A 24,153-nucleotide genomic window follows, 5' to 3' on the forward strand; every position below is an offset into this window, starting at 1 on the left:
TTAAAAGAACATTGTAATATTACCAATTCATTGGCAGGCTTGGATTGAGTTTCTGCTTGAAAACAGGAGATTGTTACAGAACAAAAATGATAGAGAATCATCTAGAAGAGATAAAATTAAGTGTGTAGTGAAAGGGAACTTAGGAACCACGGGGGGCGGAAGTCACATTAGAATTAGTAAAGGATGAAATTAATTCTGTATCTTTCTTTTGGGTACATAAGCAATTTTTTTGTTAATTGTTATATATAGTTTGATTTGGTTTTCTGTTTTGTTAAACCAATAAAGCATTAATAATAATAATAATAATAATAATAATAATAATAATAATAATAATAGTGCTTTAGATGTATGGTGTTAATGTGGGCAAAATCTAACAGCAAGGAGAGGCAAGAAAACAGAATGGAATTGTTAGTCAGCGACTCATTGGCTGCCAGCAGAAACTTGTCAGTATTTTGAGGAGGGGTTCAAATGCATATTGGAAATTTAGGCTATACGCATACTGGCAGTTTAAAACACTGCAGGGTTGCTTCCCCCTGCTGCATTTCAAGTTGCAATTTAACTTTGCTCTGTACACCAGAGAGGAGAGAGGCATGTCATCATTACCTCATGCAAATTACCTCATTTGTTTCCCAGTGCCTTGTGGCCTCCCAACTCCAAGGAAGCCGTCCTCCTCCAATGTGCAAGGGATCTCTCAGCTTAATGTCTCAAACTTCAGCTTACGCCAAAACTTAAAAAAAATAAACAAACTTGTTGCAGCAGTCAGACACTAATACTTGCCTTTCTATGTGTCAAACCTCCCCTCCCCCAAATGCAATTTAAAGCAGGCCTCTTGCATTTGCAGTTTAAAATGGGAACAAAGCAAACTGAAAGAAAAGACTTTGGTCACTGAAATGTATTGCTTCCTTCTGAATATTATGTTACAGTTTATTTCTGTGTTGTCTGTCAGCCAACAAAGGTTTTGCACAGGAATACAGTACATTGAATTTCCGCAGTGCCCCTGGAATGCACTGAAGCGAGAATGGTCGCAATGTGCATCCCATTGTACGTATCGCTCATTTAGTGCCACCTAGTGTTTATTTCATGCAGTGCTAGTTCGTTCCTGCGCATTAGGGCTGATGCGTTATGCACACTTGCATTACATCATTGATCCTAAATGGGCAGGTATAGGCAAACTCGGGCCCTCCAGATGTTTTGGGACTACAACTCCCATCATCCCTAGCTAACAGGACCAGTGGTCAGGGATGATGGGAGTTGTAGTCCCAAAACATCTGGAGGGCCGAGTTTGCCTATGCCTGCTAAATTGTGCTAACAGATTGCACAGATTTGAAGAGGAGCTCTCTTACCCACCGCACTTGGTATTGCCACACATTAAATCATTAAGTTAGTAATGTTTAATGTATTTTAAAGTTTATTGTAGGAGGGTAATATGTGGTTTATGTGGGGGAGCAGCAGTTTTGTTTTTGTTTTTGGTGTATGTGTGCATGCACCTGCGTCTGTTCAGACTATCTCAAAGTGACTTTTTGGTGTATTTATAATGCCATTGGCTTTAAACAATAAAGTTCATTCAACTTTATTCTTTCAGTGATTTGGCAGATGAAAAAGGGCTTATATGCCACCATAAAGCTGTCAGCCTTTAAAGCATGGGTGTAACCAGGACTTTTGTTAGAGGGGGCAGAACCAATGTCATTGATTAGTTAGTTATTTCTATTGTTTTACTGGATGGGGGAGCAGCTGTCCATGCTTCAAAGTGTTATAAGACCCATTTCCTGTTTTTGAATAAGCCGCAGGGGTAGTCAACCTTTTTATACCCACTGCCCACTAATGCATTTTTTTAATGGTAAAATTTCCTTACCACCCACCAGTGCTCAATGGAAGGAGGATTCAGCTTGTGCCAGTAGAACCCCCTACCACCCACCTAGAATCCTAAAATGCCCACTAGTGGGCGGTAGGGACCAGGTTGACAAGCCCTGGAATAAGGATGTGGTGGCCCTCTTAGTTTGCTGCTGGGTTTTATTTAATAGCAATATTAGAACTGTTACTTCTCTACTTTAGTGGGACTCCTGTCCTTTGTCTCTAACAGCAGCATAGCAAGCGGATATTCCACTATGGTATTGTCAATTTGCTTACCGAATGAGAAAGCTGTACCTGTTGATCTACCCAGATCACTCTGTGTGTGTGTGTGTGTGTGCGCGCGCGCACGCGCACACACACACACACACACACACACACACAGATCTGGGTAGTTCAACAGATACCGCTTTCTCCTCCTACAGCTTTCTATATACAGTGGTACCTTGGGTTAAGTACTTAATTCGTTCCAGAGGTCCATACTTAACCTGAAACTGTTCTTAACCTGAAGCACCAATTTAGCTAATGGGGCCTCCTGCTGCTGCTGCGCTGCTGGAGCACAATTTGTGTTCTCACCCTGAAGCAAAGTTCTTAACCTGAAGCACTATTTCGGGGTTAGCGGAGTCTGTAACCTGAAGCGTATGTAACCTGAAGCATATGTAACCTGAGGTATGACTGTACTCTCTCTCTCTCTCTCTCTCTCTCTCTGTGTGTGTGTAGCACAGGAACCTCTGGCAGCTGGAGGGAAACGGTGGGAAGGTCTCACGGTTGATATTGTGCACTGATGGGCATTCCATGCCTGGCCAGATGTTGCTGGACTTGGTTAGAGCTGATAACGCCACGGTTGCCAGCTCCACCCCTGTATGGGACAGCTGCATATTCCTGCACTGCAGGGGGGGGGGGTTGGACTACTAGATGACCCTCAGGGTCCCAACTTCAATTCTTCTATGACTCCAGCCCCATCGTCTCTGACGATGCTTGCTGGGGCTGATGGGAGCTGGACTCCAGCAACGCTTACAGCAGGCGTCAGCAAGTTTTTTTCCGCAGGGGGCCGGTCCCCTGTCCCTCAGACCTTGTGGGGTGCTGGACTTTATTTTTTGGGGAGGGGAAATGAACGAATTCCTATGCGCCACAAATAACTCAGAGATGCATTGTAAATAAAAGGGCACATTCTACGCATGTAAAAACACGTGGATTCCCTGACTGTCCGCGGGCCGGTTTTAGAAGGCGATTGGGCCGGATCCGGCCCCCGGGCTCTAGTTTGCCTACCCATGGCTTAGAGGGCCCCAGGGCCCCCTTCCCCTATGTCTTGGGTTGTGGGGAGTCCGAGGAAACGCTCAGCCAGGAACTAGTACGGCAGAAAGGCGTGACCTTATCCTCGGAGTAAAGCCCCGTCGAGCACAGCGAAGCTCCCGTCGGGCTTCAGCTCGCACGAAACCTACACGAAGACTGTGCTCGCAGCGCCCTCTGGCGGCCGCCGCAGGGGCAAACCGCGGCTTGCGCGCCCGCCTTGTGCCTGGCTTTCCGGGCGCAAGCTCCGCCTGGAAGGAGGGCGGTCCTGGGCCAGGCGAGCCGGGCTCTTCCGCTTCCCTCCGCGCAATCAGGAAGGTTTTGGAGGCCGCGGGAAGGAAGCCGGGGCCGCAGCGCGCTCGGCCGCCGGAGAGGAGCCTGAGAGCGGACGCCCACGAGGGTCGGAAGGAGTCCTGCCGTCTGCTGTACTGGTGGGTTGTTGCCACGTGGAGATGGAGACGGGGGCGGGCTATGGCCAAGTCTACACGTGCAGCGGCCAGGGGTGGTAGCAACGTTTCCGAATGCTTCCAGCTGCCGGAGCAGAGAGAGCAGGCCGGGATTGAGCACGTCTCTTTAACAGGGAAGGTTGGGCTTCGTTTTTGTTTAACTTGCAGAGAGGTGCTTTTTTTCCTTTTACGCTTAAGGAAGCTTTCAAAGAAGGAGTCCTTGCATTTTAGATCCTCAGAAGTGATTTAGTGCAGGGATGCTCATGATTTCACGGTGGGTAGATCTACCTATCAGGGCCAGGAATAAAGAGCAGGGTGCGCGGCACCGTATTCTGAGTCTAGACTTCTGTTTTCCGTTCCAAACCCGAACGAAGATCTTTTTACATATAAAAGTCCACTCCTGGTTAGCTTTCTGCAGTTCAGCAACATATTTTCTGTGGGGAAAGCTATTATGTTTCTGCTGCTGAAAAATTGGGAGTCAGAAATTCTTGATAAGCTATTGCAAATTACCCAGCGATCTCCCAGTAGATACTAATCCATAGGTAGGCAAACTAAGGCCCCGGGGGCCGGATCCGGCCCAATCGCCTTCTAAATCTGGCCCGCGGACGGTCCGGGAATCAGCATTTTTTTTACATGTGTCCTTTTATTTAAAATGTATCTCTGGGTTATTTGTGGGGCCTGCCTGGTGTTTTTACATGAGTAGAATGTGTGCTTTTATTTAAAATGCATTTCTGGGTTATTTGTGGGGCATAGGAATTCGTTCATTCTCACCCCCCCCCAAAAAAAATATAGTCCGGCCTCCCACAAGGTCTGAGGGACAGTGAACCGGCCGCCTGCTGAAAAAGTTTGCTGACCCCTCTTCTGTCCACTCCTTGAACTAGTGCAGTCCCCTATTTAGTGTAGGAGCCTTGCAGATCTCAAGTGCAAGCGACAGATGCTGAGCAAACAAGCAGCCTTCCTAAATCTACTGTTTAGGTATTCTCATCACTTTTTATGTATTATCCTTTATATGTTTTTAGCTTCCTGTTTTACCCATGTCTGTTTTAATTTTCGTCAGCTGCTTTAAGTCCTGCTTCTGGGAAGAAAAAAGCAGGGTTTAAATAAGTAAAGTTGCTGATAGAACAGACATGGTTTAACACCGAGAGATGTTGCACTGATGCATTGAGACAGGAGTCAGAAGTCAGATATACAGATGGGTTGTGACATGTCTTCTTGAGAGAGACAAGGGAAGCTTAAATATTGAACTTGACTAGATAGTGCACATCGTTGGCAGAATCCAGGGTAGTGTTTTGCTGTTTTCATTCATTTGAATGGGGCTAGTCCAGGGAACCCCCTCCTGGCAGATAGTAGCCTATATGCAGAGATCTCATGAAATGCAGAAATCGAACTGAATTCACAGATCAGAGAGCCCAGTGGAAAGACACATTTCTGAGGTTTCTCTAGGAACACTCTTTTTAAAATTTGGATTTAAATGTCCTTCTAAATGATACTAGCTTTTCCTCCTAGACTTTTCATTGTTCTAGTATATCATCTATTATTTCCAAAATATAATTCCAAAATATTTCAGCATCAAATGGAAACACATTTGTCGCTTACAACTTTTAGATCCTGGTTGCAAATTTTTGCAGACTCCCCTTTCTGTATGGCTAAGCGTGTAGCGCTGGATATAAGCAACCATGCTTTGTGCAAATGACCAGCTTAATTTGCATTTTCAAGGCTAGAAGTTAAGAACCTAGCAGTGCCAAATATGTTAGAAAAATATATATTAAAGAAGCAAGAAAGTGTTGGGATGGGGGATGCATGCCTATAGATGTTGTGTATATCTCTGGTTTAGTTTGCATAATTTTTTGCTGCTTTTTCATTCGCTGCTCAGGTTGGCAAACCATACCAAGAGCATCAAAGATGTCCCTTCAGGCAGCAAAGGGATCGTCAGCCCGTAAATCGAAGCAAATGACTGTAAAGACATCTTTGAGCAACCCGTATACTCTGCAGTGGAGCCCTGTGGATGGAGCAGACATGCACTACATATTGGAGGCCTTAGGAGATGTTATGAAACAGACTGGGTTAGAAAAGGTAGAGACTCGGAGAAGGAAGAAACCCTCTTCTGGAAAGAAGCAGGAGAAAGAACAAGGCGATGGCCAGACCAGCAGACTTCAAGACGAGAATTGCGCTGGAGATGCTAAAGCACACGGGTGGACAAACTTGCAAATCAGGAACCAACTTGCTATCGGGATCAATGAAGTAACCAGAGCACTGGAAAAAAATGAGTTGCTCCTGGTGCTTGTTTGCAAGTCTGCCAAACCTGCTATGCTAACGTCTCACCTTATTCTGCTCTGCGCAAGCCGGGCCACTCCAGCCGGCCAGGTGCCACGTCTCAGTGAAAGCCTCGCACCAGTCCTCGGGTTAACATCCATCCTAGCCCTGGGATTTAAAAAGGACACTGACGCTTTTGCAGAGGTAGCCAAAACCATTATCCCACGAATACCACATTTGGATGTGCCCTGGATTCGGCACGGAACAGAACGTTTGCTGGCCACTGAAGATGCTCATCCGGCGAACTTGCAGGCGGGTGAGGGCACAGAGTCAGACCCGGAAGAGCGCTCTCCCAACCACAAGCGGAAAAGAGCAGATTGCAGCAGGCTTGCCTCTCCTGGTACAGCCCTGCAAGCACTCAAGGTTAAAAAAATAGTACCTAATCCAAACAAGCGAAGGAAGCTTCCCAAAACTAAAAAGCGCATTTCAAAGTAATCAATTATATTGGCTTGTTCCCACATTTCTTATTTGCCTGTGTGTCTGTGTGTGTGTAGCCAGTAAAAGCTATGTAGCATTAACTAGGCTTGCAGTTAAGAATATATACCAACATTACAAAATTCATATTTGTGGCAAGATATTCAAGCTAATAGCTTGGTACTGGACACATGTCATTTCAGAAAATCTAAAAGTGCTTGGAACAAAGCCTTTTTCTGGATTAAATGTAATTCAAAACAAAATAGTATGGAAGTGATAACATTTATTCAAACATCCATCTGTGCTGATAGATTCAATAGCTAGTAATCTCTTTAAGATGCCGGAATCACAAAACATCTGCAAATTTGATAGCACAATGTTATCCTTTGGACACTTGCATTTGGTCAAATAATGCATGCAGAACTGACCCCAGGTGCATTTGGCCTTTAAGAGAGGAGTATTTTCTTTAGCATGTCAATCAGCCCAAATATCTGCAAGAAGAAAAGCACTTCAGATTTGGATTTTGGGATGCAGGTCACAACTGATCTTGCAGATCCCACAATGCAGATTTCCTAAACAGAGTTTACAGCCTTGCCACGTTCAGTTTAACAGCATGCTATTGAATCTAAAAACTAAAAATGCCCCTAAACAGCTAAAACGGGGGTGCAACTTAAAATGGCTGCTCAGAGGAAACTTGTTTCAATCAGCTGCTATTAATATATTAATACTGAAAACAGGCAAGTTGTAGGGACAGTAAGGAGGCAGCAGCAGCAGCGGCGGCAAGAACTGGATATAGGATGTGTAGTTAAATTATTACCTATTTAGTCAGGTGCAAAACTTTGTGCTTGCAGTAGTTTGTGCTTAAAGGGTTATGGAAAGGCGAAATCACCACATGTCTATACCAACTGTGCTTTGCTTTCTTACCTTTCCAGCACAAATATTTAATTTGTTGTAATTTTATTACATTTCTAGTCTGCCTTTCCTCTGCCATGGAAACCTAGGTGGTTCCCTGGTGGTCACTCATCCAAGCACTGACCGGACTTGCTTGGCTCCAGCAATTTATTGGATAATAATTGGGAAGATTGTTCTTAGTTGTCTAGTGAAGGAGAAAAACGAAGGGTTATTAATCTTATGAAGTCTTGCGCAGTTCTGAGGCTTTCCTCACTCCTACTTCCACACTAATTTCAGCTATTCAGTGCTATTTTAATGTCCCCCCCCCCACTTGTTTAACCAGTCATGTAAACTTATCCAGATCACTACTGAACATCTTCACCTTTAATTGAATCATGGTGCATTAAATTGAAAGCTTAGAGAAGCGTAGACTCATTTACAAGAGCCGTTCAACCTATACCAACTCACTGAGAAATCAATCTGGGGGGAGTCTAGCTTGGGAAATACCTTCGTTTCAAGCAAGCAATGTCTATGCATGGCCTTTGCTTTTTTTTTTAGGCTGGTTGCCATTATTAGAATTAAAGAACAAGGGTGGGTGGGTGGAAAATAGAAAGAGACACATTATGGCATATTAGTTAAGGCTGGTAACACCCAAAAAAGGTACTCGCAGGGTTCTGAACATTTGCTTATAATAAGCACAAGGGACAGAGAAATCCTTTGTTCCAAAATCCAGGATATACTACTGCTACTATAAGCAAATTTTACTTATTTACACAAACATATTTTTTGTTTAAAATGGACATTCCACCCCCCTTTTTAAAAAAAAACAACAAGTAGACAAAGTAGGAATATGTGCAATTTTGCAAAAGCCTTGAACACATTCAGTTGTAACATCTTGATAACAGTACTAAAATTCTTAAGTTTTTTTATGTACAGGCTGCTCATAACTCTGCCACCGAAAGAAACCCCGAAAGGTTTTCCTTCTTCATAGCTGCAAGATTATTAGAGTAATATATAATTCAGGCAACATATAAACACCCGCACTAAACAGTGCAATACTCTTGAAAGTCAAGTCAGTGATCTACTGAAGATCGAAGTACAAATCTGTAATTTTTTTTTATTTTATTGATTTGGCAGCATTGCTTATGGAGAAACAAATGCACTAGTCCGAGACCAGCGCATTCCCCGTACCACTCCACAGTTACAAAATACATCCAAGGTTTTCCATGTTTCCTAACAGACAGTCATAATACTCCCCAAGGATTTCCTCCTTCCGACGATGACATCCACGTGATGGAAAATAAGCAGAAACACTCAAAATCGGCTCCTTCATTTTGTTACATTGATAAATGTACACTACCACCACTTAATAAATAGAAATGCAGCAGTTCAGTCACATTAACAGTAAAGAATTTGTACTCTATTCCACCACTGCAATCGAGTTGGTTGTACAAAAAACAGTCTTTTACGCAGGGGAAGGGAAGGGGGGGAAAAGAGAGAACCCTTTTCCATCAAGATGTGAGCTAAGCGTTGGAAATTAAAAGAAATGTGCTTTTATTTCGTTTCATCGACAAAACAGTAAAAGGTTCATGAGCTTTTTCTCTCTCTGGTCCGAGCTGAGCTGAAGGTGTGAAGGATTGGTCAGGCATGGGTCTCCTCACTTCCCCTCCGCGTGGCCCCAAGGTTCAAAGGATTATTTTTAAGTTCACCAGCCTTTGTGCTTCTCTCCTCTTGAACGGTACCGATCCAAGAGCTTCCATCAGCCCAGATGATTACTTCCGAGAACTATAAATACAAGTGTCCTTCCTCATTATTGTAATACAAGACCGACCTAGAAAGACAACAGCGGGTTTGTTAGTGCAGGTAAGGGTAACAAATAAAAACATTGGTAAGGAAATCTCCAGCCCATTGGCTTCATTAGGCCCAGCACAGGTGCCAAGTTGGCCCAGGAGACAGTTCTTCAGAAACCATTATTGGCTGCCCCACCCCACCTGTCGGGCAGGTATGGATGTGGCCACAAAGAAACCACCGGGAGCTCCTATTGGTTCGTTTGCAAGCGGAAATCCCTGTCAGCACCAATCAGCTGATCGGCACTGGCAGGGAGACCCATGGGGATTGGCTGCACTAGGGAGTTCTCCCTTGGGTTTCAATACAAACTGATTTGTACTGATGGAGTATGCCCCTTTAAAGGCATCAGGTGATTGGCACTAGGAGCTGGCCCTTAAAGGAGGTAGCTGTAAATGCACCCCATCTGATCAGTGGTTAAAGTGTTCCTCTTTGAACGCAGGTGTCAATCAGCTGACATCAGGTGAGTAACAGGGAGGCAGTCCATGGGGAGTGACGGATCCAGTTCCCCACCTGTTTTATGACTTAGCGCTAGAACGGGCTTTGTCAGACACACTTGTTGCTAATTTCTGGCCCTCCAGATGTTGCTGGACTCTTACCTCCCATCAGCCCCAGCCAGCATGGCCAATGGTTAGGGATGATTTTACATGTAGTCTAGTGACATCTGGTGAGCCACAGGTTAGCCTCCCCTGCCACAAGTTACAAAAAAGCAAAGTCACAGGGCATCTGGGTAATTCAAATCACTATAGACAACTGAGCCTCTGTGAAATGTGTTACCTTTTCAGAGTCCATGCCAGGACACCTCCAGTTATACAAGTAATACTGCAAGTTGCCGTCTCCGATACCAAACTTCAGTTTTTCCAGGAATGTTTTGTTTTCCATCAAGTCTAGTGCATTGAACACATCAAATCCTTTCTGGCAATATGAGGGGGAAAAAATAATGATTTTTTTTCTAGTGGCATTTGCATCAAGGTTACCTATGAAAGCGTGCTGTGCTTAGAATGTGATCCCATCATTTGGTACACATCTTGTACAGTAGGTATAGTCACCCCTCCATTTCTTGCAACCCCCCTGCTGGTATGTCTGGGGGTTAGCTCCCAATTCTGTTGCTAGTCACATGTATGTTGAAACATGCAAAAACTTCCAAGTGGTGGGCAAGTGGAATTGAACTGATATCCAAACTCGCTTTGACTCAATGCACCACAGGCCACATTCAAGGTTCTGCGCCAAAGGAGTCCAGTTTGCAGAATCCTCACATCTGACTAACAGGAGATAAGGAACAGGCACCCGCTTTTGGCCAGCTTCTGACCTGTAGTTGGTGCAAGACAAAGTTGTTCTGGACAAACCTGAAGCACGCTTGGCAAGCCAATCTGTTGTTCATGAAAATTGAAATCAGACCAATACGTCGAGAATTTAATGATGGCAGGAGGTATAAAAAAACAACAACAGAGAGAGACCAAGAGCTATATTTACTTTAACCGGAACTAAAATGACATCTACTGATGGAAAGTGCTACTTTATCATTACCGTATTTTTCGCTCTATAGGACGCACTTTTCCCCCTCCAAAAATGAAGGGGAAATGTGTATGCGTCCTATGGAGCGAATGCGGGAACTCCCGCCACAATCTTGCCGCCGCTCCTGAACCTGTTCTGGGGGCTGGGGTTGGGAGGCTCAGGCTTCCCCCGCCCCAGCCCCGCGGCTGGGGGGGTAATTCCCCCCCTTTATTTCCCCCCCTAAAAACTAGGTGCGCCCTATGGTCCGGTGCACCCTATGGAGCGAAACATACAGTAGTTTATATTTCATTTAGAGCTCTTTTTTTAAAAAAAGTTTCCTGAAGTTTTCAATTAAAATAGATAATGTGAGAAAACAGAGAAGTTCTGTTGCACAGCCTCAAGTCTTTGTGCTGATGGGATCAATGTGTCGAATACCACCCCATGGGCTCATTGGAAGGTAATGGGGTTAAGAGCTCTTCTCTCTCCAGAGCCCTGCAATGAGCCACTGTTGCTGTGTCTTAAGTTTGGATCAAGACTATAATACGAAACAGGGAGAAGGAAAGCTGCAGTTTTACATCCAGTTGTTTTGTCATCCAGAAGTAGCAGCAGCACGCAGGCACAAAGGTCTCTCTCAGAAAATGCTAGACTTGGAATATGTGGGTGTATTGTTAATCCCCTGTCCCTCGGAAGGTGGTGGACTCTTCTTAAAGCAGAGTCTGCCATGGATGCTTTAGCCGAGATTCTGCCATTGCAGGGGGTTGGACTAGATGATCATTGGTAGTCCCAACTCTACAATTCTATTATTCTGTCCATACAACCCAAAGGCCTCCTGGGAGCTCAAGCCCATAAGCAGAGGCTGCCCTGTTCTCTCCAGTGCCAAGAGGTGTGTCACACCAGGAGTTGTGTTCTCCCAGCTCTCCTGGCCACGGAAGACTTGGGAGAGGCAACCTTGTTTTCCATATAAGCAGCCCAAGTGACCCGACGATGCCAGGGCTACTTACCAGCTTTGCTATAATGAGTGCATCGTTCATGAGATCCAGGAGAGGGGTTTCCGTATGAACATTGTAGAAGGAGTAGGCTGCTTTGAGGCTTTTGTGAACAGGGTGGTGCATGACCGTCGAAGGTAACGTGTAGAAACTCAGAAAGTCGGTTAAAACACCATTTGAACTCTAGGAAAGGAAGGGGAAGAAAAAGACACTACTGAGAAATCAAAGTGAAAAGACTCTATAGCACACTAGAGACGTAAGCAACTCAAGCTGGCTGGCAGAACTACAGGTCAAGAAAAACTGCAGCCAAGAGGTATTTGATGTGCCGAGAGTTTACAGCCAGCCAAATAAATACGGCCAGCAGCTCTGGCTTACTTTAGCCCTGTTAAACTTGTTTCGAAACAATCTCACGCTGATCACGATCTATAATGCCATTACTTCAGGCCAGTGTTTCCCGAACTTGGGCTGCCAGCTGTTCTTTGGACTACAGTTCCCATCATCCCTGACAACTGGTCCTGCTAGCTTGGGATGATGGGAGTTGTAGTCTAGAAACAGCTGGAAACTCAAGTTTGGGAAACACTGCTTTAGGCCAAGGGTTGGCTAACCTGTGGCTTTCCAGATGTTGTTGGACTACAACTCCCATCATCCCTGACCACTGGCTATGCTGGCTTGGAACGATGGGATTTGGAGGGCCAAAGGTTCATGCAGCTAGAACAAAGATACTGAATGTGCAGACTGTCCCCTTTATTACATTTATGTCTCATCTTTTCCCAAGGAGCTTAAGGTAGCACACACGGTATGCCACCCCATTTTAAACCTCATGACCACCCAGTGAGCTTCATGACTGAGTGGGGATTTGAACCAGGGTCTCCCCAGTCAGTGATCACCTTGGCTCTCACTTCGTTCTAGTGTTGAAGTGCACAGCCTGCCATTTAAACAGGCAGAGCAGCAGCCTGCATAGCACAGCCATCTGTTTTAACAGCAAGGCTCAAGCCCAGCAGCGTCAATCCATGCTGAGTTGTATCATATATTGCAAAAGAGTCATCTCAATTGTATGAGTGTCAGTCAAACTGGCACCTCAACACACAAGAAGGAGGTAGCCACATGCTTGGGGGAACCCCAAGTTCTGCATACATATGAAAAACCCAAGCAGGCACCCCTGCAAACAGTCCAGTGAGAAGTAAATATGCTTAGTGGACATGTAACTCCGTAGAATGAAATACCTGGAATCCTCAACATGACCATTCTACACTGCAACATTTTGTTGCAGATCCCAGATACATTGTGCATATTTATCCTTATTTAAACAAAAGAAGAAGCGCTCCCAATTCCAAGTGGTAGAAGTAATCGTGATTATTATCAGGCCAACGGAGGCCAATCTGAAATCACCCAGGTTTTAGTACAGGACTATCCAGTTTTACTTCAAAGGAGAGAAGTTACTACTGCCCAGCTAGGACATAATGCTAAATCATAGTTTAAAGTTTTACATGCACAAGCAGCAGCAAATATTGGGATTGCACACTCCTCCTGCCTTGGTGAGAAATCAGAAGCCCCTGCTTTGCTTTTAAACTACGCAGTGTCTCTCAATTACATCTACACTTGGGGAATTACGGTTTGATTTGGGCTTCTTTGAACAATCCATAGTTTAATCAAGTTCAGGTGGAAAAAGATACTATTTAGTTTAAAAGCAAAAGTGGATGCTTCTGATATCCACACAGCTAAGCTTGAGGAGAACAGGGAAAAGTCTGAGCTTGAGGCTCACTGTTGTTTGTGCCCATAACAAAACTGGGTTTTAATGTTGCACCTGAAAAGGACTATTGCCAGTTTTCTGGGAGAGACTTTATTATTTATTTTGAACAATTCAACACTGTCTTCCAGAACAAAGAGTTCACAAGTCAGCTTACAACCAGCAACTTAAAAACAATAGATTAAAATGGAGATACAGGGGTTCCCAATGTAAGGGAAGAGTTTTTCACAGGCATCAGGTCCATCACTGTGAGAAATGGATGATGGACTAGATTTGCTTTTGGTCTGATGCAGCTGGGCCTTTCTGACATTCTCGATGGAGGCAGGGAACAGACTCTCTCTTACCTCTACAACAAAGGTATCAATAATGTGATCCTGAGGCAGGAACCAGTGGGCCACTTCTTCTTCGTCCATAACAGGAGCGAGGTTGAACTGTTTCAAGTAATTGTTGATTAATTCTTGCACCGCTTTAATGTCTTTTCGTTCCATTGGTCTCAAACCTGAAGTTTTTGTGGCCTTGTTATAAGGAAAGAGGTCAGAGATTAAAGAGAGAGAGAGCTTACACATTAAGCAGAAAAACAATGCTAGGGCATTCAGTGAGGAAAAACTACTGTGCCTATCCTCCAGATTACTCGGGTAGGCAGAAGACAGATCAGGATCTTCTGAGAGATCTTTAGGTGTTTTATGGTGGCTTGGCAAGAAAACAGCGACAACTAAAACACGGTCTCCCCCATTATGTTGCTGATAATGCTGGGGTGGGCAGACCAGAAGTGAATTTTTGTATGAAATTGCTTGGGAGCTGGGTTCTGGCACTGTTCCGAAGTTCCTGGCTGAGCTTGCGCATGGAGACACTCTGTTCCTTAGCTTATGTCCACCCAGCAGAGCTGCTATTTTGCATCTTGCTTTGGGTGGTGGATCTCAGGTTACCAGTAAAATCCAAAGCACATCCTGTAAGCCTGAAATTTGCCCATCCCTGCTGTCGAATGATGCTTTGCATAACTCCCAGCAAATTCAGCACCTTCAAGGAGACAGCAACCAGGCAGGAAAGTCATCCTTCATGAACTTCTGCATGCAAACAGATGTTTGGGCAGCAAAAAAAATGACCCCGGTCTTCTGAGTACCAAGAGGGACTTCGTAGATACAGGAAAACAAATAATGGCTTCAAGAGTACTGTGTTCTAATGTCCTTATGGCCTCATCAGGTTTTACAGAAAAACACAGGGCTCTGTGTTGTCACAGCATATCTGTCATGTCTTCTCTAATGCTTAATGGGGGCATAATGAGTATGGAACAATGCCTGCCTTTAAAACAGGGATGGAGAATCTCTGGCCTTGAAGATGCTGCTAGACTACAACTCCCATCATCCTTGAACATTGGCCAAAATGGCAGGACTGATGGGAATTATTGGAGTCCAACAAACATCCGGGAGGCCATAGTTATTTCCCCCAAATAAACCAGTAGATTGTGGGGTGTCCGTGGTAGATTGCAGGACCCCTCCCCCACAAAAACTCAACAGTGGGAGTAGATCACAGTCTCTTGAAAGTTGGACGTGCCTAGTATATGCCATCAGTACATTCAAGTCAACTCTACAACTCTTTGAAAGCCTCTTCCTAACCAGAGTTAACTATTTCCACGTCTCTCGAACAGTCCTGCCTTCCCAAAATGAAAGCCTGCCTTGTCAAGGATTGACAGAAGGCTATTTGGGGCCCCACTGTGAGAGTGAGGGTGCTGTGAACAGACACAATGCTTACATCAGGAAGTCTGTAAAGCTTCATCGTTCTCTGTAAAGTCATATTCCTACTCAAATGAGAAAATTTCACCTCTACCAATTTTCTGGGATTCAGGGATCGATGCCAATACCTAGAAATGTTAATATATATACATATTAATTTTATTTATTCAAAATATTTATTATTACCCATCTTCACTGTTAGAAACAGGATACAGTGCATTTTAAAAAAATACAACACCTAATATAATAAATAAAATTTATCTCACTTGACCTCAGTCCCTGAACTGCAATCACTGCGTTTCATTATAAGTAAAATTAAATTCTTAAACTAAATTATCCAATTTAAGGCAAGTTATTGCTCCACTGCTTGGGACAGGACCTAGAAAAGACCCGAGCAAAATTTTTATATGCAGAAATCTAATTTCAGTCTTTGAAATGTGTTTCCATGCAAAGCACCCACAAAATTTAACACACTGACAGCTAATATCGTAAGAACAATCTACCAATCTACTGAAATAATTTGTTTGTTTAAGGTATGCGCTCCCCCCCCAACTCTCTTGACACTGTGACTAGCCCAAGGTCAGCTGTGAACTTTATGGCTGAGTGGGGATTTGAACTGTATTCTCCTAGGTCCTAGACCAGGGGGCAGCAAACTTTTTCAGCAGGGGGCTATTCCACTGTCCCTCAGACCTTTTGGGGGGGTGGACGGCGGACTATTTTTTTGGGGGGGGGGGAATGAACGAATTACTATACCCCACAAATAACCCAGAGATGCATTTTAAATAAAAGGACACATTCTACTCATGTAAACACACACTGATTCCTGGACCATCCGGGGGCCGGATTGAGAAGGCGATTGGGCTGGATCCGGCCCCTGGGCCTTGGTTTGCCTACCCATGTCCTAGACCAACACTCTAACCACTACACCATGCTGGCTGTGGGCAGGAAAGGATAATGCAAAATTTAGGAGGACAGTGCATCTTCATCTTCCATTAACAGGAAATGACAGCCCACTAAATCTCCCTTTGCAGCCTCACACTGACACCATAAAGTGATTCACCTGCAAGCTGGTTTTTCTTAGCGGAAAGATGGAGAAAAAGAAATGGAGGCAATAGCATATATTGAGGCAACACTGACTGTTTTGAACAATGGGCACGAAAAAGTGCTTTCACTGGCTCAAAGTATTCTATATCGTATTTCCCCCCAATGCCGGTTCACTGTTCCAGCACCAATCCCCTCTTTTAGGGATGTTCCTAAGCCAAGGGCCTTGCTTAATAATCCATACTGTGTGTGAGTTATAGGCTGCACATACAGCCCGAATGCTCCCGCTTTGCATGAACAGGCAAACAAATCAGTAAGGAAATGGTTTAGTGTTACAGCCAAGTCTGGGATTGTGGTTGGTTCCTCCCTAACAAGCCAGGATCACTAGGTAAGACTTAAATCAAGGCTTGTGGTTGGTTTACCAATCCTGGCTTATAGGGGGGATAAACAAACCACAATCCTTTGGTTTGGACGCCACATAAAGCTATTCATTCCTCTTACTGAATTATTTTTACCTGCTTGTGCACAGCGAGGGATTTATCATTAAACTGGAAACTTTAAAAACACAAGATGTGTTTTGAAAGCTGCATGTATAAACCCCACACCACCACCACCTGCAAGCTTTTGGAAAAGCAACCATATCTCAGGAAAACCCTTTGCTTACCTGCAAGTTGCTACAGGTTTGGGAAGTACCACTCCTGCAGTGTAAACTGCCTGAAAAATCCCCTCCAAGTTTACTCTCCTGGTTATTTCGCGAATCAGGACCGGTGCTACTCGCTTAGATCTCAGTTTTTTATGGACACACAGAAAATTAATTTCTACCATTTTCTTTTCACTGGGAATAAAAAGTTATAAGACACCACTTATTTTTTTAAACAACAACAATCCAAATATTCTCTAATATTCTGCCTGCGGTGCAGAAATGTAATATAAACTCTTGCGACGATGAATAAATGAGAGGTGATGCCTGCAAGGCTCAGTTCCTCTTATGCTGCCAGCATAATGCAGGGATTTGCAAGGAGGCGGGAGAGAAAGCGAGGCCATAAGCCCCAGCTCCCGATTCTGGGCAAATCAAAAGACCAGCCCAAGTGGGCTGTTGCAGAAGGTAAGGGAGTTGAGGCCTCTCCCTGTAATTCAAGCACTGATGTAATGTGCAAAAGATGCAGCTGCAGAACTAGGAATCGCAAGCTCTTCTCACGATTAGAACTTCCCATGTAACCTTCTGCAAAATGCCCTTTTCACATGTTACATGGGAAGCATAATTCCCTTGTGCTCCCAACTTTCACTGCCTCTCTCCCGGACCTTGAGATCATCCTCTGAGGCCCTTCTTCGTGTGCCTCCTCCACGAGAACGGGCCTTTTCTGCAGTGGCCCCCCGTTTGTGGAATGCTCTCACCCTAGGGAGGATCAGGTGTGGGGAGCCCAGTACCCCAGTGAGGATGCAAATCGCCCCCTCCCTGGTCATCCAATAGGTCTCTTGATAAGTGGTTATCTTCCCTCCTCAGCGGATCTACACACATCTGCTGAGAAGGAAGAAGCTGTGTGCTATGTGTGTGTACCTGTAAGTGTGTGTGTACAAGTGTGTGTGGGGGGTGACAACCTCTAGCTTGTAGTACAATGGCTCCCACAGCAGCTGTTGGTCACGCCTCATGGGGTGGCCAAGGGCGAACGCAGGACCTTTGGACCAAAGGAGTTAAGCCATCCCTCTTTTAAAACAACGAAGAATTCAAAGCTGGCTCCGTTCAGCAAGAGGAATGCTCGATTATTTTGAGAGAATATTCCAATGGTACGTTGGCTGTTTCTTATTGGAAGGAATGTGTTCTTTGCAGACCATGTACCACCATATACTATTTAACACACAAGGCCACATTTCTTAAATCCTGCCTTCCTCCAGCTGTATAAACAAAACATGTTTTGGAAATAATTTGCCGGCACCTTCTCTCTGGAACCCTCTTTCCTGGGGAGGTGCACTTGGGACGATTCCCTTAAAAGGGGTTTTTTTTCATGGCTAGACAAGTTCTTCCCTTATTAGATAGACCTTTGGACTGTAAACATCTGAGTTGCTGCTGCATACTGGGGCATTTTGGCTTTCAAAAACGTTTTCGAAGCACTTCATATTGCTGGCTTAAGGGTTTGTGTTTTTAAATGTAGGGCGTTTTGATTCAACCTTGCTTCTAAGCACTAGCCTGGTAGGTCTTGGTGATCCTGAATTCCACCCAGGTGGATATGCGGAACCCCATAGGCCAGGGCCTTGATGGACATCTTGGGTTTTGTTCAGAACTATCACAAAATAGAGCAGTATCCCACTATTTTGAATAGTAAGAAGTTGCCGAGGTGGACAGACTTGTATTGAGGACATTCCCAATAAATGCCAAAGCTGGAATCTTTAAATGGGACTTCAGCTAGTATAACTGTATATTGGATTTCGACCTAAGAAAACACTGAACATCTTTCCAACATGTCCCTATCTGCCATTGATGAAACTGATTTTTAACAACATGCCTAGCCGAAACTGACATCAGGCGTGGTCAGGACTTACCTCTCATAAATCCGTATGTGTGCAGGAATGGCGCTTATGAACCCTACCAATTTTCTATTGGATGATACTCTGACACCACAATGCCATTGCGGAAGCCAGCCTGGAGGCCGCAGAGCCCTGGAAAGAAGAAAACCACAGGTTAGTATTTATTGTTGTTATTTACAAAGAACCTAACAGCTTTCTAGGCACTGTTCTGAGATATACATTTAAAAATAAAAATAAAAAAATTCCCCTGCCTGCAGACTTGTTATGCAACAAGACATGACACAGAAGGAAAAAGAGTTGAGGAGGGATGAGGAAAACAAGGACAGTCAGGTACTAATTTTTTCAAAGTTTGCTATTTGGAAAAGCATGGAATTTTGTTACTCACCACAAGAGAAACTCTGGTGAATAGTCAAATCTAAACATATTATCATCATCTTCTACATAGTTTTCATTTAGCAGCATGTACAACTCCTTGAGCTGAAAAGGCATTAAGGGGAAAACATTAATCCCAATGCGCTAACTAGAATTTTGCACTGGACTCTGTAGTCCAGTGGCTCAAAGCCCATAGAAGTGCTGCATTTACTTCCACAACCTGTGCAAAACTGCTCTGGTGCCCAAGTGCACATAAAACATGCCCAGCAGCGAAATATATGGGCCTCCCCAGCTTGTGTTTTAAAAGACTGTAAGCAGTTCTACTTACGACTTCGGCGTTGCTCAGGTCCAAAGTGTCCCATGTGAAACCCTGTGGCAAAGAATATGGCTCTAGGCGGATGTTGTCCTTATCAGGCTCAATTGCGCCGTGAGATGTAATAACTTCACCTAGTTCATAAAAGAAGCGGGGAAAGAGGGGGAAATTTGCATTGTGTGTAGCTTACAGGCATGCTTCTGAAAATCCCCACTTTTAAGGGAAAAGGGCAAGATTTACGGAACGAATATGAAGTGAGAATATTACACGTCATAGTAAAGTAAACTTCAGGTTGCATTCTCCCAGCCTGCCCTCAATTGCTCAAGTCAGTCCAATGTACTGTATCTTGATTGGTTACATCAGCATAACCACACTGAGTACACAATTTCCCTGGATGTCACTGGTCAGCCTGTCACTTTTTGCCTCTTTTTGCTGAATGCTATAATGCATGTTTAATTGTTTTTTTTAGCTGTTTCTATTTTAGCTGTAAGCCGCCTTGAGTGCCTGTCAGGGGAAAAGGCGGGATATAAACAAAATAATAAGGATGACCGTTCCTCAAGATCACTTCAAATGCAGAATCAAACCCCAACAGCAGACTCATGGCTCCCAATTAATGGAGTAATAATTTTCTACGGAATGGTGGAGGCTGGGAATTCAACACCCACTGGTATGACTCCTGCGTGTCTGTCAGAGGAAAGGTTCCCTTTGGAAATTATATACTCTTTAAAAAAGCAGTTTTTCTTTAACTGGTTTTATACTTCTCATTTTACAGTCCTTACTCATCCCTTTTCTCCTTTGACATTTCATCACAAATCCAATTAAGCATAAAAAAGACCGGACAGAGGAAAGGGTTAAAAAGCAGGGGTGGGACCACACAGCTACAGTTTCCAGAGTGGTCTAACAATTGATCCTTCTTCCCAGGGAACTCTGGGAATTGTATTTCTGAGCTGGACCATAAAGAAGGCTGATCGGCGAAGAATTGATGCTTTTGAATTATGGTGCTGGAGGAGACTCTTGAGAGTCCCATGGACTGCAAGAAGATCAAACATCTCCATTCTTAAGGAAATCAGCCCTGAGTGCTCACTGGAAGGACAGATCCTGAAGCTGAGGCTCCAATACTTTGGCCACCTCATGAGAAGAGAAGACTCCCTGGAAAAGACCCTGATGCTGGGGAAGATGGAGGGCACAAGGAGAAGGGGACGACAGAGGACGAGATGTTTGGACAGTGTTCTTGAAGCTACAAACATGAATCTGACCAAACTGCGGGAGGCAGTGGAAGACAGGAGGGCCTGGCGTGCTCTGGTCCATGGGGTCACAAAGAGTCGGACATGACTAAATGACTAAACAACAACAGGGGGAATAGAGGCCTCCCAACTGCTCTCAGTACCCTTAACAAACTCCAAGGATTCTTTGGGGGAAGCCACGACTGTTCAAAGTGGAATAATATTCCTTTAAATGTTTAGTGCAGAGGAGGCCTGTGTCAAAGGGCCCTAAGTAGGCAAATATACCGTAAGTTGTTTTTTTTTTTTAAGCCGTGACTATATCTGAGGAATAGCACCTGATGTTAAAATCCACCTGCTGTTAAGCTTGCTCTTTTCCCTTCTGCCTCTCCTTTGTCAACTCCCCCAGGATCCCACTGCAAGCTCGCAGAAATAGTGTCTGAGCTCTCTCCTTTCTGCTGCCCCCTTGGCTTAGATTGCTCTATTAAGTTCCATATACAGCGAAAGGATGATAGGGGCCGTAGAGCTGCTAATGGATCATAGGTATGTATCGCACTTTCTGACCAGCGTCCCCCAAAGTGGGGCAGAAGGGACAACGCAAACATAGCTGCCCTCCTCTCTCTCTGCTGGTTCATCAGGTGCCTTTTTGCCATCCTTCCCCAGAGGTTTCAACCTCCGATTAGACTGGGTTTTAATGCTGCCGATACACTTGCTTCTTTGTGTTGACCTTTAAAGCCCTAAACAGCCTCGGCCCAGTATACCTGAAGGAGCGTCTCCACCCCCATTGTTTTACCCAGTCACTGAGGTCCAGTGCCAAGGGCCTTCTGGTGGTTCCCTCACTGCGAGAAGCAAAGCTACAGGGAACCAGGCAGAGGGCCTTCTCCGTAGTGGCACCCGCCCTGTGGAACGCCATCCCATCAAATGACAAAGAGATAAACAACTACCTGACATTTAGAAGACATCTAAAGGCAGCCCTGTTCAGGGAAGTTTTTAATGTGTGACATTTTCATGTATTTTTAATCTTTGTTGGAAGCCGCCCAGAGTGGCTGGGGAACCCCAGCCACATGGGCAGGGTACAAATAAATATTATTATTATTATTATTATTATTATTATTATTATTATTATTATTATTATTATTATTATTATTTTTATTTCGTTCTGGTTGTTGTTGCACTAGGATTTCACACGGTTGCTTTACAAGGCAGGCTGCAAATCGATATATTCAATCAGTCAATCCGAATACTTTCATTATCCCGGTCCCGGCTACAGACTTACTAAGCTTGGGTACAGGCTGTGTATCCCAAAACTGGTATTTACGTTTGCTCGCCTCGTCAATGTTCTTTGCTGGGCCCTGACATGCTGACAGGAGCTCCATGGCTCTCTGAATATCTTGCAGTTTCTGCATTGGAATGGCTGGATTCTGCAGGGAGAGAGAAAGAGAGAGAGATATGCAGAGTCAATTAGGGTGCATCCAGATGGGAATATTGCATTAGTTTTCCTGATTAAAATGCTAGGACTTCTGTCCTGTGTTCTAAGGTCCCGATCTCATTGCACACTACCTGTTGTGCTATGGAACTGTGGCTTCCTGACCGATATATCATGCTAAATTTCACTCGCACCAGTAGGTGTGGTGTGACACAACAACAACTGCCATTGGGCAATGTCACTACCCCTCCACCCTTTACACACATGTGTGTGTTTCTCTTTGCCCGTGATAACAACAGGGAACAACAATATATGCCGGGATAGAGCTCCAAATTTCATCACTTCTCTCCTGTGATTTTCCAGGTTCAAGGGGACTACAAATGGATCCCCCACCCCACCCCTTGGAATCAAACAACAGGAAATGAGTAGTAAACACATGCTATGTTGCCTTAGCTTTCCGGAAATGGCTTTTAGGATTGTGTGAAAGCTCAAATATATTGCAGGAATTAACAGTTTTACTTTTATCACATGGTAACCTTTTATTATATATGAATGAATTAATGCCATATATTGCGCTTGCTCTCGTCTAGATAATTTCTAACACTGCCTGCAGGTTCCCCATCCAGAAATGGCTGGCCTGTCTTGAAATTATTCTCCTCTTTCACTAATGTCTGGAACACTCTGGAGCAGAGATGGCCAGTGGGGTGTCCTCCAGATGCGATCAGACCTCAGCTCCTATCAGCCCCACAGTCATGGCCAATGGTCAGAGATGGGAGCTGTGCATAGGCGCCGACTCCATGGGGCTTGAGGGGGCTCAAGCCCCCTCAAAAAAATTTTTTGGGGGGCTCAGCCCCCCCAATAATCTCGGGCGGGCGCCCTTTCAGCAGAGCGCCGCCGCCGTCCCCCGCCTCCTCACCTGCTCCTTCGCCAGCCAGCCAGCCGCGCGCCCTAATCGGAGGCACTGCCGGAAATCCCGCGAGAACAGGGGAATCCCGACTGGCCACACCTCCCAGCCAGCCAATCGGCTGGCTGGGGGGGCGTGGCTTGCCCTATTTAGGGCTGGAGCCACTTTATTTGCATATTCATGAGCTTATTTATTATTCATGAGCTTTCCCGGGCCCCCCCAATATTTTTTCTAAGTCCGCGTCCCTGGAGCTGTGGTCCAGCAAAATCGGGGGGGGGGGTACTCCACTGGCCACCCCTGTTCTAGAGATGCATTGGGTTCGATCCAGATTTATGATAAGACTTCTGCTAGTATCACAGAAAGAGGGGGGGGGGAGTGGTTTTGACCAATGTATTCTTCCCCCAGAAGCCCCATGGAAAGCTGCTCTGGAGGGTCAGATAATGCCTTGGAGCACCAGGCGAGGTGGGCTTGGGGGATGTTTGGTTGGCTGCTGTGATAGGTAAAGGGTAAACGTAAAGGTAAAGGACCCCTGGATGGTTAAGTCCAGTCAAAGGCAACTATGGGGTTGTGGCACTCATCTCGCTTTCAGGCTGAGGGAGCTGGTGTTTGTCCACAGACAGCTTTCTGGGTCATGTGGCCAGCAGGACTAAACTGCTTCTGGTGCAACGGAACAACATGACGGAAACCAAAGCGCACGGAAACGCTGTTTACCTTCCCACTGCAGTGGTACTTCTTTATATACTGGCACTAGTGTGCTTTCGAACTACTTGGTTGGCAGGAGCTGGGATAGTTCACTCACAATTTCTGCTTTCTTATAAACAAACTTGCCAAGCCTTTCTATTTTTGAAATATTCATCTCTTTTTCTTTGCATCTACATTTGCCCTAAAGAGATGTTTGCAATACAAATATTGCAGCACTGGGCTTACAATACAACAACTGGGACTAGGAGCATTTTATCATCTCCCCACTTCCTGCTTTCCAGCCACTGACCAAAGCAAATAAAGGTCAAATGGAAAGACAAAGTAAATGTAAAAACAGATGTCAAAAACTCTCTTCAGTTTGGGCTTATTAAATTCATATCACTTCTCACAACAAAAAAAGACCTGAAGTGATTTACAACCAGGATAAAAATATACAAGCATATTAATACTGTAAAATAAACTGATTTATGAGTAGTGATGGCTACCACCTTGAATGGCTTTAAAAGAGAAATAATAATAATAATAATAGGTATTGTAAAGGAGCCCTGGATGGTTAAGTCCAGACAAAAGCAACTATGGGGTTGTGGCGCTCATCTTGCTTTCAGGCTGAGGGAGCCAGTGTTTGTCCACAGACAGCTTTCCAGGTCA

General features: G+C 44.7%; 2 protein-coding genes across 5 annotated transcripts in view; one reads left to right on the forward strand and one right to left on the reverse strand.

Annotated features, from left to right (window-relative positions):
- Nucleotides 1-5,369: 5,369 nt before the first annotated feature.
- On the forward strand, nucleotides 5,370-6,357 carry RPP38 (ribonuclease P/MRP subunit p38). Its single transcript, XM_081163292.1, has one exon. The coding sequence runs from the start codon at nucleotides 5,385-5,387 to the stop codon at nucleotides 6,330-6,332; it is 948 nt and encodes a 315-aa protein (XP_081019418.1). The 5' UTR covers nucleotides 5,370-5,384; the 3' UTR covers nucleotides 6,333-6,357.
- A 2,382-nt stretch (nucleotides 6,358-8,739) lies between these two features.
- NMT2 (N-myristoyltransferase 2) overlaps nucleotides 8,740-24,153 on the reverse strand; it is a 30,818-nt gene continuing 15,404 nt past the window's right edge. For 2 of the 4 annotated variants that reach the window (XM_081163246.1, XM_081163244.1), the window contains exons 3-12: nucleotides 21,792-21,894; nucleotides 19,269-19,387; nucleotides 18,954-19,045; nucleotides 18,584-18,700; nucleotides 16,710-16,880; nucleotides 15,024-15,132; nucleotides 13,619-13,789; nucleotides 11,543-11,710; nucleotides 9,825-9,962; nucleotides 8,740-9,033 (exon numbers count right to left, since the gene is read on the reverse strand). In XM_081163246.1, coding sequence (XP_081019372.1) covers nucleotides 9,013-9,033; nucleotides 9,825-9,962; nucleotides 11,543-11,710; nucleotides 13,619-13,789; nucleotides 15,024-15,132; nucleotides 16,710-16,880; nucleotides 18,584-18,700; nucleotides 18,954-19,045; nucleotides 19,269-19,387; nucleotides 21,792-21,894 — 1,209 coding nt within the window. In that variant the 3' untranslated portion in view covers nucleotides 8,740-9,012. Of the gene's footprint in view, nucleotides 9,034-9,824; nucleotides 9,963-11,542; nucleotides 11,711-13,618; nucleotides 13,790-15,023; nucleotides 15,133-16,709; nucleotides 16,881-18,583; nucleotides 18,701-18,953; nucleotides 19,046-19,268; nucleotides 19,388-21,749; nucleotides 21,895-24,153 lie in introns of all 4 variants that reach the window. The other 2 variants (XM_081163245.1, XM_081163243.1) reach the window with 1 other exon arrangement.

The sequence above is a fragment of the Podarcis bocagei genome (assembly GCF_964188305.1).
Source record: "Podarcis bocagei genome assembly, chromosome: 12".
NCBI classification, from domain to species: domain Eukaryota; kingdom Metazoa; phylum Chordata; class Lepidosauria; order Squamata; family Lacertidae; genus Podarcis; species Podarcis bocagei.